The sequence below is a fragment of the Schistocerca nitens genome, chromosome 2 (genome assembly GCF_023898315.1).
Source record: "Schistocerca nitens isolate TAMUIC-IGC-003100 chromosome 2, iqSchNite1.1, whole genome shotgun sequence".
NCBI lineage: Eukaryota > Metazoa > Arthropoda > Insecta > Orthoptera > Acrididae > Schistocerca > Schistocerca nitens.
The window spans coordinates 158,606,746-158,621,857 of NC_064615.1; the positions used below are offsets into that span (position 1 = coordinate 158,606,746).

The window sequence follows — 15,112 nt, forward strand, 5'->3', positions numbered from 1 at the left end:
TAATGAAAGTGTCTTTCTGTTCAGGATTTTTTACTTCTGATGAAGGTATATTTATATGTACCGAAACCTTGGTCAAGAAATTTTAATAAATTTTTATCCTGCAACTGTTTATGGCTGTCATCCTTTATCGTAAGTCATTTTGTATATGCAGATGAAGTTCATTCATATGCAAGTTCACACAGCGCCTAGTTTCGAGCGGCGTGGAAGGCATGTGAAATGCTTATGGACTGAAGCCCAGCGCGTCTGGGATTCCTATCGCTGGCGCCAGTCGGACGCCAGACGCTGGTCGATTGCGACGCATGATGCGGCGCCGCCTGGTCCACAGAAAAGTCTCCGCTTCGCAGGGTGGCCACGCCCCACACTTTTCGTAGGTACGGCACCATCAGTAAACAGTAACAAAAACGTTCCTCCAAACTAATTCTTCTCTCTGGCTGTAGAGTTCATGTATAGTACACATAGGCAGCCGTGTTGTGGCTTGGACAGCTGTCACCTTCACTTGTTTTAAATTATCAAGTAGTTTGCTTTCAGTTCGTTGTTGCTTTGAGTGCATGGGCAGCAAATGAGCATAGACAACTGAAATCAGTGGCAAACAAGCAAGCGCGCGTGCACGCGCACACACACACACACACACACACACACATCGCCTAACGACTAATGAGTAACAGTTGGTTTCTGGCATATTTTACATATACACCGCCTGAAAAAAAAAGTGAAACAGCCAGAAGGGAACGAGGAAACGAAATGAAACTTCAAGGTTGAGAGGGTCTGGGAAGTTATTTCAGTATCAAAATCGAGTCAAATTTACAAAGAACTTGACAGTGTGAGTTCACTTATCAATATGACATTGTACTTCCTCGTGCCTGTATGCATGCACTGATTCGGTTGAGAAGTCGTTGTATCCTCTCCTGAGGCAAACTGCACAACTGCTGTAGCTGGGTCTTGTTGTATTAGATACTAGCAACGAGACGTAGTTGAGGTCATGTCCTGTCGAAAATCTGAGGATAATGTTAGCCACGTAGCGCAGAAAGTTCATAGAGACTTCCTGGCAGATTAAAACTGTGTGCCGGACCGAGACTCGAACTCAGGACCTTTGCCTTTCGCGGGCAAGTGCACACCATCTGAGCTACCCAAACACGACTCACGACCCTTCGCCACAGCTTCAATTCTGCCAGTACCTCGTCTCCTACCTTCCAAACTTCACAGAAGCTCTTCTGCGAACCTTGCAGAACTAGCTCTCCTGGAAGAAAGGATATTACGGAGACATGGCTTAGCCACAGCCTTGCGGACGTTTCCAGAATGAGATTTTCACTCTGCAGCGGAGTGTACGCTGATATGAAACTTCCGGGCAGATTAAAACTGTGTTTCATATGAGTTTATAAATTTAACTGTGCGTTTAAATATCTGCAAGCTCTTGACAACACATGACAAACTACAGACCTTTAGTGGGCACCTTTTCATCGATCTCCCTTGGGCCCCACACGGAGCAGAGCGTCACCATGAATATCGGGCTAGGCAACTAGTGTGGTGCCACAAGTTCGTTGTGAGGATCGCATTCCTCGTGGGTCCAGTTCCCACACCATGAAGCCAAGAGTAACAGATTTGCGTCTTTCCAAAACAATGGGGGCCGGGTTTGTGCAGAATCATGGTGCACAGCTGAACACAATATGATCCGTTCATCAGCAGTTCATGCTTCCCAGTCACGGCACCACTCCAAACGCAGTAGTTCGTGTTGGGCTGTTAACGGGGCCTAGGTATGGGACAGTACTTCGCTAGTCTGGTTGTTGCTTATCTCTGACCAATGCTTCCCAGTCACGGCATCACTCCAAACGCAGCAGTTCGTGTTGGGCTGTTAACCGGGCCTAGGTATGGGACAGTAACTCGCTAGTCTGTTTGTTGCTTGTCTCTGACCAATGCTTCCTAGTCACGGCACCACTCCAAACGCAGCAGTTCGTGTTGGGCTGTTAACGGGGCCTAGGTATGGGACAGTAATTCGCTAGTCTGGTTGTTCCTTGTCTCTGACCAATGCTTCCCGGTCATGGCACCACTCCACATGCAGCAGTTCTTGTTGGGCTGTTAACGGGAACTAGGCATGGGACAGTAATTGGCTAGTCTGGTTGTTGCTTGTCTCTGATCAATGGTGCAGTATGACACACAACATATGTATTTTTCTAGGACAGCAGGCGCAGAAGTGAACGATTTAGGGCAGAATACCACAATTCTCCCTTCCTTTAGTCAGAAGAAATCGACTGGAACCTTGACGACCTGCCTTCAAGCTCCCAACCAGCCCGGACTACTGGTCGACATTCTACCCGTCACAGAGTTTCCACACTAATCGTTTACATACCATCTGATATTGTGCCCGTGTACGAAGTTGAAGAGATATCCGGCCATGCCTTAATTGGGGGTTTCATTATATACAGTGATGCGCCAAAAAACTGGTATAGGCATGCGTATTCAAATACATAGATGTGTAAACAGGCTAAAGACGGCGCTCCGGTCGGCAACGCCTATATAAGACAACAAGTGTCTGGCGCAGTTGTTAATTCGGTTACAGCTGCTACAATAGTGGGTTATCAAGATTTGAGTGCCTCTCTACATCTACATCTACATCTACATCTACATGGATACTCTGCAAATCACATTTAAGTCCCTGGCAGAGGGTTCATCGAACCACCTTCACAATTCCCTATTATTCCAATCTTGTATAGCGCGCCCACCTATATCTTTCCGTACGAGCTCTGATTTCCCTTATTTTATCGTGGTGATCGTTCCGCCCTACGTAGGTCGGTGCCAACAAAATATTTTCGCATTCGGAGGAGAAAGTTGGTGATTGGAATTTCGTGAGAAGATTCCGTCGCAACGAAAAACGCCTTTCTTTTAATGATTTCCAGCCCAAATACTGTATCATTTCTGTGACACTCACTCCCATATTTCGCGAAAATACAAAACGTGCTGCCTTTCTTTAAAGTTTTTCGACGTACTTCGCCAGTCCTATTTGGAAAGGATCCCACACTGCGCAGCAGTATTCTAAAAGAGGACGAACAAGCATAGTGTAGGCATGTGATGTTTAAAGCTTTCCCGGCGTACTGATTGTTCCGGCAGTTCTCCCGTGTTTTTATGGAACATAGTGTAGGCAGTCTCCTTAGTAGGTCTGTTACATTTTCTAAGTGTCCTGCCAATAAAACGCAGCCTTTGGTTAGCCTTCCCCACAACATTTTCTATGTGTTCCTTCCAATTTAAGTTGTTCGTAATTGTAATACCTAGGTATTTAGTTGAATTTACGGCTTTTAGATTAGACTGATTTATCGTGTAACCTTTGAACATGATGTTATAGTCGGCGCACGACAATAGGATACAGCAACTCTGAGGTAACGATGAAGTGGGGATCTTCCCGTACGACCATTTCACGAGTGTACCGTGAATATCTGGAATCCGTTAAAACATCAAATCTCCGACATCGCTGCGGCCGGAAAAAGATCCTGCAAGAGCGGGACCAACGACGACAGAAGAGAATCGTTCAACGTGACATGTTGCCAGGTCGGACGAGTCTCGTTTCAAATTGTATCGAACGGATGGACGTGTACGGGTATGGTGACAACTTCATGAATCCATAGACCCTGCATGTCAGCAAGGTATCGTTCAAGCCGTTGGAGGCTCTGTAATGATGTGGGGCGTGTGCAGTTGTAGTGATATGGGAACCCTGATACGTCTAGATACGATTCTGACAGGTGACACGTACGTAAGCATCCTGTCTGATCATCTGCATCCATTCATATCCATTGTGCATTTCGACAGACTTGGGCAATTCCAGCAGGACAATGCGACACCCCACACGCTCATAATTGCTACAGAGTAGCTTCAGGAACACTGATCTGAGCTTAGACACTTCCGCTGGCCACCAAACTCCCAAGAGATGAACATTATTGAGCGTATCTGGGATGCCTTACAACGTGGTGTTAAGAAGAGATCCCCTCCCCCTCGTACTCGTACGGATTATGGATAGCCCTGCAGGATTCATGGTGTCAATTCCCTCCAGCACTACTTCAGACATTTGTCGAGCCCATGCCACGTCTTCTTGCGGCACTTCTGCGTGCTCCCGAGGCCCTACGCGATATTAGACAGGAGAACCAGTTTCTTTGGCTCTTCAGTGTATATACACTCATGTTCAGAAAAACAGAACACCTTGAACGACTAGAGGTAGGACGTTCATATTCACAGGACATGTACATTAATATGTTCTGCAGAAATAATTAGCATTTCAGTCACCTCAGCACAGCATGTGTCCTAACGTCCAAAGGGTCTGCCATGGGCCCTGATAAATTGTTCCATGCGCGATGGAATCGACGCGTACAAGGCGCGAATGGCGTCCTGTGGTATAGCCTTTAGCCATCCATGCTGCATTCACCTATTTCCAAAGTTCGTCTGTGGTGGTTGGCATTGGGTCACAGTGCTGCACCCGTCGTTTCACCACATCCCACACATTTTCGACAAGTCAGGTGATCTGGCGGGCCGGAGCAAAAGGCTAACATCCTGTGACACCAAGAAGGCATGTGTTCGTGCAGCAACATGTCGTGCATTGCCTTGCTGAAAAATGGCGTTTGGGGTGTTGCGCAGAAAGGGTATGGCTACGTATCGTAGGATGTCATTCGCGTACGTCACATTGGTCACAGTGCCCTGGACACACACCAGCTGTGATTTGTGGCTGTACCCAATAGTACCGCACACCATGAGGCCTTGAATTCCCGCTGTATGTCTTGTACTAATGCAGTCACAGTGATGCAGCTCCCCCTGACTGCCGCGAACCAAAATGCGGCCATCATTTTCAAACAAATTGAACCCGGATTCGTCTGAAAATACTATTTGATTTCGTTCGTGTTCCCAGTGGTGACGTTCCATATACGATTGCCGTCTGCGCATTCGTCAAAGGTAGGCGGCGAAGTGGACGACGCGCACGTAACCCATGCCATAATAAACGGCAACGGACTGTCCTGATAGTGAACCATTTGTTACACAGTTCCACTGTTGCGCCAGAGCCGATGAGGACGCAGATCTGTCTTGTAGTGCCATTCGGGTAAGGTGTTGATCTTCTCGGAGGGGGGGGGGGGGGGGAGTCTGGAGTTTGGGTGGTGCGAACTGACCCATCTCGTCGTGTTCTACGGCCTTCCGTGAACCATTCTGCACACACCAGTTGCACTGCCGAAACGCTTCGTCCCACATTAGCAGCAATTTCCCAGATGGATGCATCACATTCTCTCATGCCAATAATGCGCCCTCTTTCAAACTTATTGATTCACGGTATGGTTTGCGCATACGTCTGTGAGGCATCCTGCACACCTGCTCAAATCACATTGACCCATTACCTTCGATTTTTAGCGACAACGGGAGCCGCAAGCACATTTTACCGATAGGTGGTTTTGCGCCGCAGTATTGGTTTTGAACTTGAACCCGAGGGCCGACGTAGTTCAACTGCTGATCATTTCTGCACAACATACTAATATACACGTCCTTTGAATATAAACGTCCTGTCTCTAGTCGCTCAAGGTGTTCTGTTTTTCCCGAACGACAATCATATACAAACAAACAAAGTGCGAATGGTCACATGAACGTTTCACTGACTTGAGTGCATTAGACATTCTGCAAACTCAGAACTAAGACACTGAAGAAAGTGGTCCTTAGTACCTTGCGAGAACTTACCAAGAAAATTCCAGGAAGAGAAATACATGAAGAATCCTTAGCCTCTCCCTCACGAAACCGTGAAGATGAATTTGGAGTACTGACTACAAATACAATGGTCTGCGGTTCGTTCCCCAGTTGGCCACTGGATTTTTTTCTGCTACTTAACGTTTCCCTCTCCTCTGCGTATGACAAGTGTAAGGGAAAAAAAGCCAAGTTGCACTGAGCTTCAGACGATGTTAATGTGATTAAGTTAGTTCGTAGGTCAGGGCAAGCCAAGAGTTCATTTTTCCAACAGGACAATGGTTGGTAAAGCACTGCCGGTACTCAAACCAGGCTATGGGCGAGGACATTTTCACTACAGTTACAGTTCACTCACACAAATATAATCGGTCATCCCTCCCACTCTCTAGTCGCGACGAGCAGAATAAATTTAAGAGATGGTACAAGGAAAGGTACATTGATTTGAAGTGAACAGATCCTGGTGAGATTGTACAGGATATAATCATGTTTGTTTGTTTGCTGCCCTTCTTTTAGCTATGCAGAAGTTAAGATAATACCTCTTTTAGATTTGGAATGTGACGCTAAAATTGCGTAGTGGGGTTATTTTGAGCGTTTGGTTTTGGTAGAAAAGTTCTGCGAGGCAGAATAAGAATAAAAAACGATCTCTGAATGAAAGTCAGCGCATGCGAAAGACGTTTGGAATCGCCAGATCATTGCCACACCTTGTTCGCCCGGGGTAGACACAGTTATTTAAACCACAGTAATGAAACAACAGTGAAAAGTGCTTTCACAGGTAGTCCGTAAAGCCGACCAGCAAGACTAAAACACACCAATGCTGTAGAGCATAGTATAAACTGATTTAAAAATCACTCATGCTGTCTCAGGGAATTAAATCGTTCGAAGGATTCAGATATGCGAATTATTTCTTGGTATATACGATGGAAATTACAGTTTTCCATATTTAAACTTTGGAAGTGTTGCGACAGACCTTAAAATACATTGCTAAACGTGTACGGCTAGGTGTCTGACGCACGATAAAGTGATGCTTGACAGCCTGAGATAATATGTTCGAATCCTGGTGGTGAAAGAAACTTTAAAAACCAAAAAGATGGTGTTCCGACATCGTCTTTTCTTGAAAATGCCATGGTAGTAATAAGATCTGAAAATCGTTGCCGAGACAAAAGACAGTGTAATAATTATGTGATTCCGTCGATAAATTAAAATTAGTAAAAAGGAATAAAATTATACTGGAGCTCTCCGATGTGTCACAACATCGTTATTTACAAAGTAAATAGTATCTTCGAATATAAGTGGCTTGCAGCTTCAAAAGAGATGGTGCTGTAGAGTTCCATATCACTACATCGCACGCTAATGTTCTGGATATAATCCCAAACCTCTTTGCTGTGTTTCATGAAGTGGGAGCATGTGACGTTAATGATGGCGATGTGGATGTACTACCATAGTGCTATTCGAAAGGGGCTGTTTCTTTCCATGTTGATAATCACGTACAAGACCAACACAAGCGCAACAGTTCTTGCACAAGCACATCACAGTGCTGCACGCAATTCAGATATATATATGACACATTGCATAGGAAAGGAGAACAATTTATCTTCACTGATTCAGACTAGCTCACGATCCCTTCAAAAAAGTAGGTCATAATGTTTGGGTTCCAAATAGGAAGGCAGTCAGCAGACGCATTACGTATACTCTGCACAGTATGATTCTCGTGGCATTTTTCAGAAACAAGGGTTAGTGTATGGGTTGCAACGTACGCAGAACAAGTTTTCAGATACCTCTTTTCCGCAGACGCAAATACATTGGAGAATCGTATGTCCGGAGGCTATTTACATGTCTTGCTAATAGTTGAAATGAATTGTAGAAAATCCTTTTACTCACAATGAATATTAACCTCTTACCAGTGGACTTGAATTAAGAACGACAAGTTCAAATCTTCAATTGGCCACCCAGATGTGGGATTTCTGTGGTTCCCTTAAAAAAGGAGAATACTGAAAAGGATTCCTAATCAAGGTAGACGACCAATTTCCTTCCCATGTTAATCCAATCCGACCTCGTACGTCATCTCTAATGACTCCGACATCGATAAGACATAGCTTCGATGTTCCGTATTATGCTGTTTTCCCGTTACAAAAATGGTTCAAATGGCTCTGAGCACTATGGGACTTAACTGCTGAGGTCATCAGTCCCCAAGAATTTAGAACTACTTAAACCTAACTAACCTAAGGACATCACACACATCCATGCCCGAGGCAGGATTCGAACCTGCGACCGTTGCGGTCGCGCGGTTCCAGACTGTAGCGCCTAGAACCGCTCGGCCACTCCGGCCGGCTTTCCCGTTACATTCGCGTATAGACCGCAGAAAGAACTATTGTTTAAATGCTTCTGTGCACGCTGTAATTAGTCAAATATTGTCTTCGCCGTCCTTACGGGTGCGATACGTAGAGGGTTGTAGTATATTCCTAGATTCCTCACTTAATACTGGTTCTTGAAACATCTTAAGAGGGCTTTAGTGGAATAATTGGCATCTATCTTCAATCATATGCTTGTTGAGAATTTTCTCCATATCCGTGATGCTCTCCCGTGGGTCAAACAAAATTCATTATCGCAGTTAATCCTATCTGGTATATGTTCCATGCAGTTCCGCAGTATTGGAGGATGAGTTGCACGAGTGTTTTGTAAGCAATCGCTTTTATAGAGTGATTGACTCCAGTTGTGATTATTGTTATTGTAGTCATAGGATACTAAAAAATAAACCTACCCAAGGGATTCACTTCATTTTTATTGGCGTTGAATATGTTATATTGTAGAGCAAAATAAGAGACACATAATTTTTTATATGTGCCCATACGGCCTTGAAGGGGTTGAAAATCCCCCTTGAATAAAATGGGTTTAATGTTTCTGAATGAATACCGTTACTGATACAAAAAATACTTAAAATAGAAGTCCTATGATTTTTAATGTATGTTATATCGATGCATCCATATTTGTCGAAAAAGTAATTTTTTTGGAAAAAAGTTGTAGATAGAACCTGCAGTAGTCCAGAAATTACATCATTAGTCGCTTCGAAACGATAAATGAATTAATTGACAGTAGTTCTGTACACAGTTCTATTGTTATGATCATTATTATTGTTAGAATGGTTAGACATAAAGCATTAACAGTCTGAAGCCGACCAATTTCTGCCAGTTCAGAAGTAAGGAGTAAGCATGAAGTGTTTTACGAACAGTAAGTATAGTGCACACATCTGAACTTGTCTGGTTTTAAATGGGGTTGCAGTGTGCAGATCAAGCAACTACCGCAATGAGAAGGAATAATGCGGAGGAAATATGTTTTGTAACAAGTGCGTATCCTCACTGTGGAGAGTTTGCTTTCTTTTGTGAGAAGGAGTTGTAGGCAGCACATATGACGCCCCACGAATTTCTACGTCAGTCATTGAAAACACACACACACACACACACACACACACACACATACATACACACACAAACAAACTAAATATCATTCATCTTTCATCATTTAAAACAATAAGTGTTCCAAGAAAAGTCTTTCATTCTACAGTTTAGTTAGGTGCTGAATTTGGTGATAAGGTGGGGGAGGGGAGGGCAATATGTGGCAAGGGGAGGGGGGAGGGGGGCAACAGATGGCATGGGGAGGGGGGGGGAGTAGCTAATGTCTGATTGTGCTCAGGGGAAATGGGCTATAAGAGAGGCTGGGAAGCACTGCATTAGTTGAACTAAAGCAGTGATATACAACCCGAGGTACACACACGATCGGAGGGTAGCACTACTCCCAGGGGTACGTGAAGACATCACTAGGGGTATACACCAAACTGGAAATAACGATTATAACGTTCATTTACTTATGTATAGAATAGACTAATTCTTCGTGTCATCATTTAAAACTGACTACTACAGTGCTGCGAATTATGTTGTTCCAAATGCAACTAACGTGTAACTAATGAAGCTGATGTATCGCTGGGGATACAATGTTGAACATAAAAATACCCCTTGATGATATCCAATGATTAAAAATCATTTGAACCCAATCCTTACACACCTATTCAGCCATTTATTCGTGAGGAAGGTAAATGTATTGTGCAGAAAATTAAGTTACCGTCTACAAATCTCAGCTGTGAACACGAAGCTGTATACATTTTACCATTTAGAAAAGTAGCACATATAGTGTTTCAAGGACATCAACAAGTGCTATTCAAATTGGCACATTGGTACTTTCATTTCACGGTTAAGCCTGTTCACATCTCTGGACAGACGGAAGCGGAAACGTGTCGCCTGATCCCCGGCGCATTCTGTACGGAAGATCGTTTCGGCAGTGTAAAATCAGTTATTAACTGCACGCTGTCATCGTCTGTCGTCGCTGTTATTGTCGTTCCGGTATTTCTTTTTATTGAGTGCCACTGAGAACCTTGTAATTCAGTTTTTCCTCCATTTCTATAAATACGCGTTTACCTAAAAGTGAGTTTTGTGTCTGGATCAAAATACCGAAACACTCAGTGGTGTGGGAACGGAGGAAATCATGACTGGATAAACAGTGGTCCTCGAGATAAATTCAATGCGATACGCTGGATATGCAAGGATGATTCATATTCTAAAACCATAACAATTAAAGAACTCAAATAAAATAAAATGATGATAAATATTTCTCGTGAAAAAATACTTCCGACAAGTGATTAAGTCAACAAAAAATTGAAAAAAATTGTACCTTATGTGCTTTCTGTTCACGTCACATCAGCATTTACGAAACAGAATTATCGGTAATGGATGCGAGCCAACAGGAAAAGAGAGACAGGCCTTCAATATATTTAAATAATAATTAACTGTTAATTTATTTAAACAATAATGTATAATGTAGCGCGACTTACCAACCTTTCAAAATCAACCAAAAATCAATATTTAATAATAGAAGTGGCAACGGCCTTGCTGCAGTGGATACACCGGTTCCCGTCAGATCACCGAAGTTAAGCACTGTCGGGCGTGGCCGGCACTTGGATGGGTGACCATCCGGGCCGCCATGCGCTGTTGCCATTTTTCGTGGTGCACTCAGCCTGATGATGCCAATTGAGGAGCTACTCGACCGAATCGTAGCGGCTCCGGTCAAAGAAAACGATCGTAACGACCGGTAGAGCGGTGTGCTCACCACACGCCCCTCCTATCCGCATCCTTATCTGAGGATGACACGGCGGTCGGATGGTCCTGATGGGCCACTTGTGGCCTGAAGACGGAGTGAATGATGGAAGTACGAAAAATTCGTATTTAAGTAAGTATATTTTGAAAATTTTCCAAAATATACTTTTTATTCACTGCTCCTTGAAATAAGAAACGTTATTTGTCTCTGAAAAAATTAGCAACTCTGGTGTATAGCCGAAAAGCTATCCTTGAGTCTGACAAAGGTTGCAAATGACGTCAGTGAAATCCGGAGACTGACTGTCAACATTTCATGTAACTGATATCACCCTCAGAGATTTGTGGCAGTCCGTCGTCTCATATTTACTGAACCCACTCAAAGCGAGTGAAAAACATTCATATAGGTGGCTTGGCCACAGAGACTAGTTTGATTCGACTGAACGGAAATGCAAGTGAGTCAGTCAGTCGATAGTCCCATCACGATGTGGCATTCACACCACCCCGAACTAATGCTATCATGAGAGTGAAAGATGGAGTGTTAGAAGAGACAGGAATTCCGCTATACAGTGCGACGTACTAAAATTCTCAGCGATGTGGTTCGAATAGTTGTTATACATACGAAATAAAACCTCTTAAGTCTTAGTGTGTGTGTGTGTGTGTGTGACTCAGTACTCGTGCAGTGGTGATCGTTACAATGCTCATCAGGAAGGAAGTACGGACGGAAGATTATAGTTTAACATCCCGTCAACAAGCTCATTTGTGGCGGAGTGCAAACCACGATTGGGGAAGGAAATCGGCGATGCCCTTTCAAAGTGTACATTAAGCGATTAAGGGGAATCACTGGAAATCTAAAGCGATGGATTCAAACCGCCGTCTTCCCAAAAATGAGTCCAGTGTCTCACTACTGCGACAACTCGCTTCATGTCGAAATACATCTGACTTCCGTTCAGTATCGCGTCAACGTCCATACTGACAGACCAAAGAATGATACACTTTTCTATCGTCAACCATCGTAACACGTTTTACACGAGTAAAGGCGCATTATAGCAAGTAAACTCAACAGCGTAGCCGTAACAAATATAACGCAAGTACATTCGCCTGGCACGATTTCGCGGAAGTTCCTCAGTGCCTAACTCAAGATTTTCTTTCTCATTTAGCCATGCGCTTGGCTTCCATCATGCTCGAAGCAAATATAAAAGAATTCGTGAACAGATTTCAGGGCCACTGATCACGGCAGTGACATAACGTTGTGGAGGAAGACGTAAAGTTGAAAAATGTGCTGGAGCCACAACTGGTACTCAAAAACGCAATGGCAGTACGATTTTTTCAGTTTTTGAGTACCCTCTAGGAGGAAGCACTCAGTGAGAGAATAATAACGAAGTTCTAGTAAAGGCGAATAAAGATGCGTCCGTTGTTTTTATGAAGGTAATGATCACATTTTCTTGAAATAGTTGTGAGAAACATGGGCAAACGTAAATCAAAGCGGTTGGGTTAATTCCGTTCTAGTGCCTCTGAATAAGCAGACTGTCCACCTACTTCGTTACGGCCACAGTATTTGTAATTTAATGAAATAAGGATAAAAGATCTTACAAGAACAAGGGGAGGCATTGTTCATTGCCTTGTTAAAAACTCTATCCCATCACTCGTATGAAATGACTTACGGAGCGTTAGAAAATGTAAATTACGATAACTAGACTGATATTTTAACTTTGCTACTGAATTTTCACATGCTTTGATTTTTCCTGTTTACACATTCTACACAAATTAAATAATTCTACACTTTTGCTGCTTTATTACGTCGTAAAAATACACGAGACAGCAAGCTATGTAGACTGATGAGAACGAAAACGTGTTTTTTTATGCACTCCCTTTTTTGGCACAACACGGTTCCGTAGCGCCATTGTTTGGCTTGCAATCAATTATAGCCGGCTGTTGAACTGAAACTGATAGCTGAAGAAAGCGCTTTGCAAGGCCTCACTCACCTGGGCGTACGATGGCGGTGACTAACAACAGCACAGCAGACAAGCGGAGAACAGCGTTGCTATGAGCCATGTCGAAACTTTACGAGCGTCCCCTCTGTCTAACAAGTGTGTACGCGAATAGCTCCCACAAGCTAGTGCCCCTCCGACACCGGCAGCGGTCGGGGTAGCGAACAGCGCTGCGACACAGCAGGGCTGCCAACCTGACGCTTGGTGCCAAGGCGAGACTAAAAGACGCGAGAAGATACCCGATAACTTCTCGCGCGTTTCGCCTAGCACTTACCAGCTTTTAACAACAGACTTTACTGTGCCAGTAAAGCTAAGAATGACGAGTACGAATAGTGTTCGAAACGAATGGGTATTCAGATCGATAAATCAAGCTTAGTTTGCGAAAACAACAGCGCTTGTAGAGCGAACGATCATTCTCTCTGGAGTAAACGGTATACGATAGCGAGCAAGCAGTTTTCGTTCGTGTTCGCTTTGTATTCGCAGATGTTCGCTCATATTCTCTGATTGCCGTCCTTTCAGCGAACCATCAAAGGAAGTCCGTGTGCTCTCCGCTTCAGCGTTCGCAACGCAGGGAGCATTCGTCTGCTGTTTAGCACGCGAGCTACTTTTGTTGTTGAACATGAATTGCGTGGGTCATGGAATGGTCAGAAGGGAAAGTAATGTTGCTAATAGAAGAACACAGATATCATAGGTGTTAGTGGGGTCCAAGAGATCCACAGCATAATATGCCGGACAAAGGAAACACGCTTGGCCGAAAATTGCCGAAGCACTCGCAGATCCAATTGGAAACGTGGGAAAGACGATCAGATTCATTACTTACTCACATCAGGCGGGAATGGAGTCAAGAGCACAAGCTTTCGCATACTGGAGGAAAAAAATCGCATCATCAAAAAAAAAAAAAAAAAAAATTAATGTAGAGTATTGAAATTTCAGGAATACATTTGTCTAGGTAACGCATTTAAGTGATTAATTTCGTTAAGATCACAGGTTAATGTAAACGCGAGATAAGCCATTGCAAATGCGAAATGCTGATACATTAACACTTACGTTGCTAGTCTTGCACACAGCTGCGATTAACTATGGGCAGACTAAAATATGTGGCTCTGGGAAGGTATACCTCGAGTGTACAAATATGTAGTTCGAATTTCCAAGCATTTTTAGGTTTATTGGGCTTTCTATTTTAAATATACATACTTTCGCAATGCTTATGTTAATTCTGAGTCCACAGGTAAAAGTTCAAAAATGGTTCAAATGGCTCTGAGCACTATGGGACTCAACTGCTGTGGTCATCAGTCCCCTAGAACTTAGAACTACTTAAACCTAACTAACCTAAGGACATCACACACATCCATGCCCGAGGCAGGATTCGAACCTGCGACCGTAGCAGTCGCACGGTTCCTGACTGCGCGCCTAGAACCGCGAGACCACCGCGGCCGGCGTAAAAGTTCAAATTAATAGTAATTATCGCATAAAAATATTTGAAAAGGAGTTCTCGAATTCAAATACATACCCTGGTAAGTAAACAAGTGATCTTTATGTTTAAATTTCTGTTATTGTCCTTTTAATCCTAAAGAAAGAGAAAAAACTCAAGAACAAAGCAAAGATTCAAAGAGAAAATTAGAGAAATTAGATCTCATAGAGAGCTTTCGCAGCGATCAATTCTTCACTAGCCTCGTTCGTTAATGGAATAAGAATTAGGGTGTAAGATAGTGGTACATCTACATGCTACTCTGCAATTCAGAGTTAAGTGCTTGGCAGAGTGTTCATCGAAAGTATAGTGTGATACTAACATTACACTCACTAGAATGACGCACTGCATTGATATCCTGATTTACCTGCAGAAAATTCCTACATAACAATACAATCTGTGAAAATAGCACGATAGATGCGTAAGCTGAATCGTCATCAAATACTCCGTTCTCAGTATCTACAGATCCGTCAGAGACTTTATAAATAATTTGCTCCAGTCGTTTCTTCTCTTCACTGCAAGTTTTGAACACAAAAGCATGCAACACGAACGAAAGAGATAGAACGTGAACGTCAGCAACCGCCTACAAGAGACGATAACAAAGGTTTCAAAACCGGCGAATTTTTCCAGTGACACCACTCCTACCATACAGAAAAAACTACGAAACCAACAGACATGACAGACGTTTGCGGGAGCCGTAAATGTAAGTTTGACACCGCGGAAAATCATCATAACTAACGTGACGTACTGTTACACCCGTCGTCCGCAGGTCGTGGTCGTGCGGTAGCGTTCTCGCTTCCCACGCCCGGGTTCCCGGG

General features: G+C 43.6%; 1 protein-coding gene and 1 pseudogene across 1 annotated transcript in view; one reads left to right on the plus strand and one right to left on the minus strand.

Annotated features, from left to right (window-relative positions):
* The window catches only part of LOC126235849 (uncharacterized), a 272,927-nt gene extending 259,950 nt beyond the window's left edge, over positions 1-12,977 (minus strand). The window contains exon 1 of the mRNA XM_049944715.1: positions 12,821-12,977. Within this exon, the coding sequence (XP_049800672.1) occupies positions 12,821-12,890 (70 nt within the window). The 5' untranslated portion in view covers positions 12,891-12,977. The remainder of the gene's footprint in view (positions 1-12,820) is intronic.
* On the plus strand, positions 10,622-10,739 carry LOC126238369 (5S ribosomal RNA; annotated as a pseudogene).
* Positions 12,978-15,112: the final 2,135 nt, after the last annotated feature.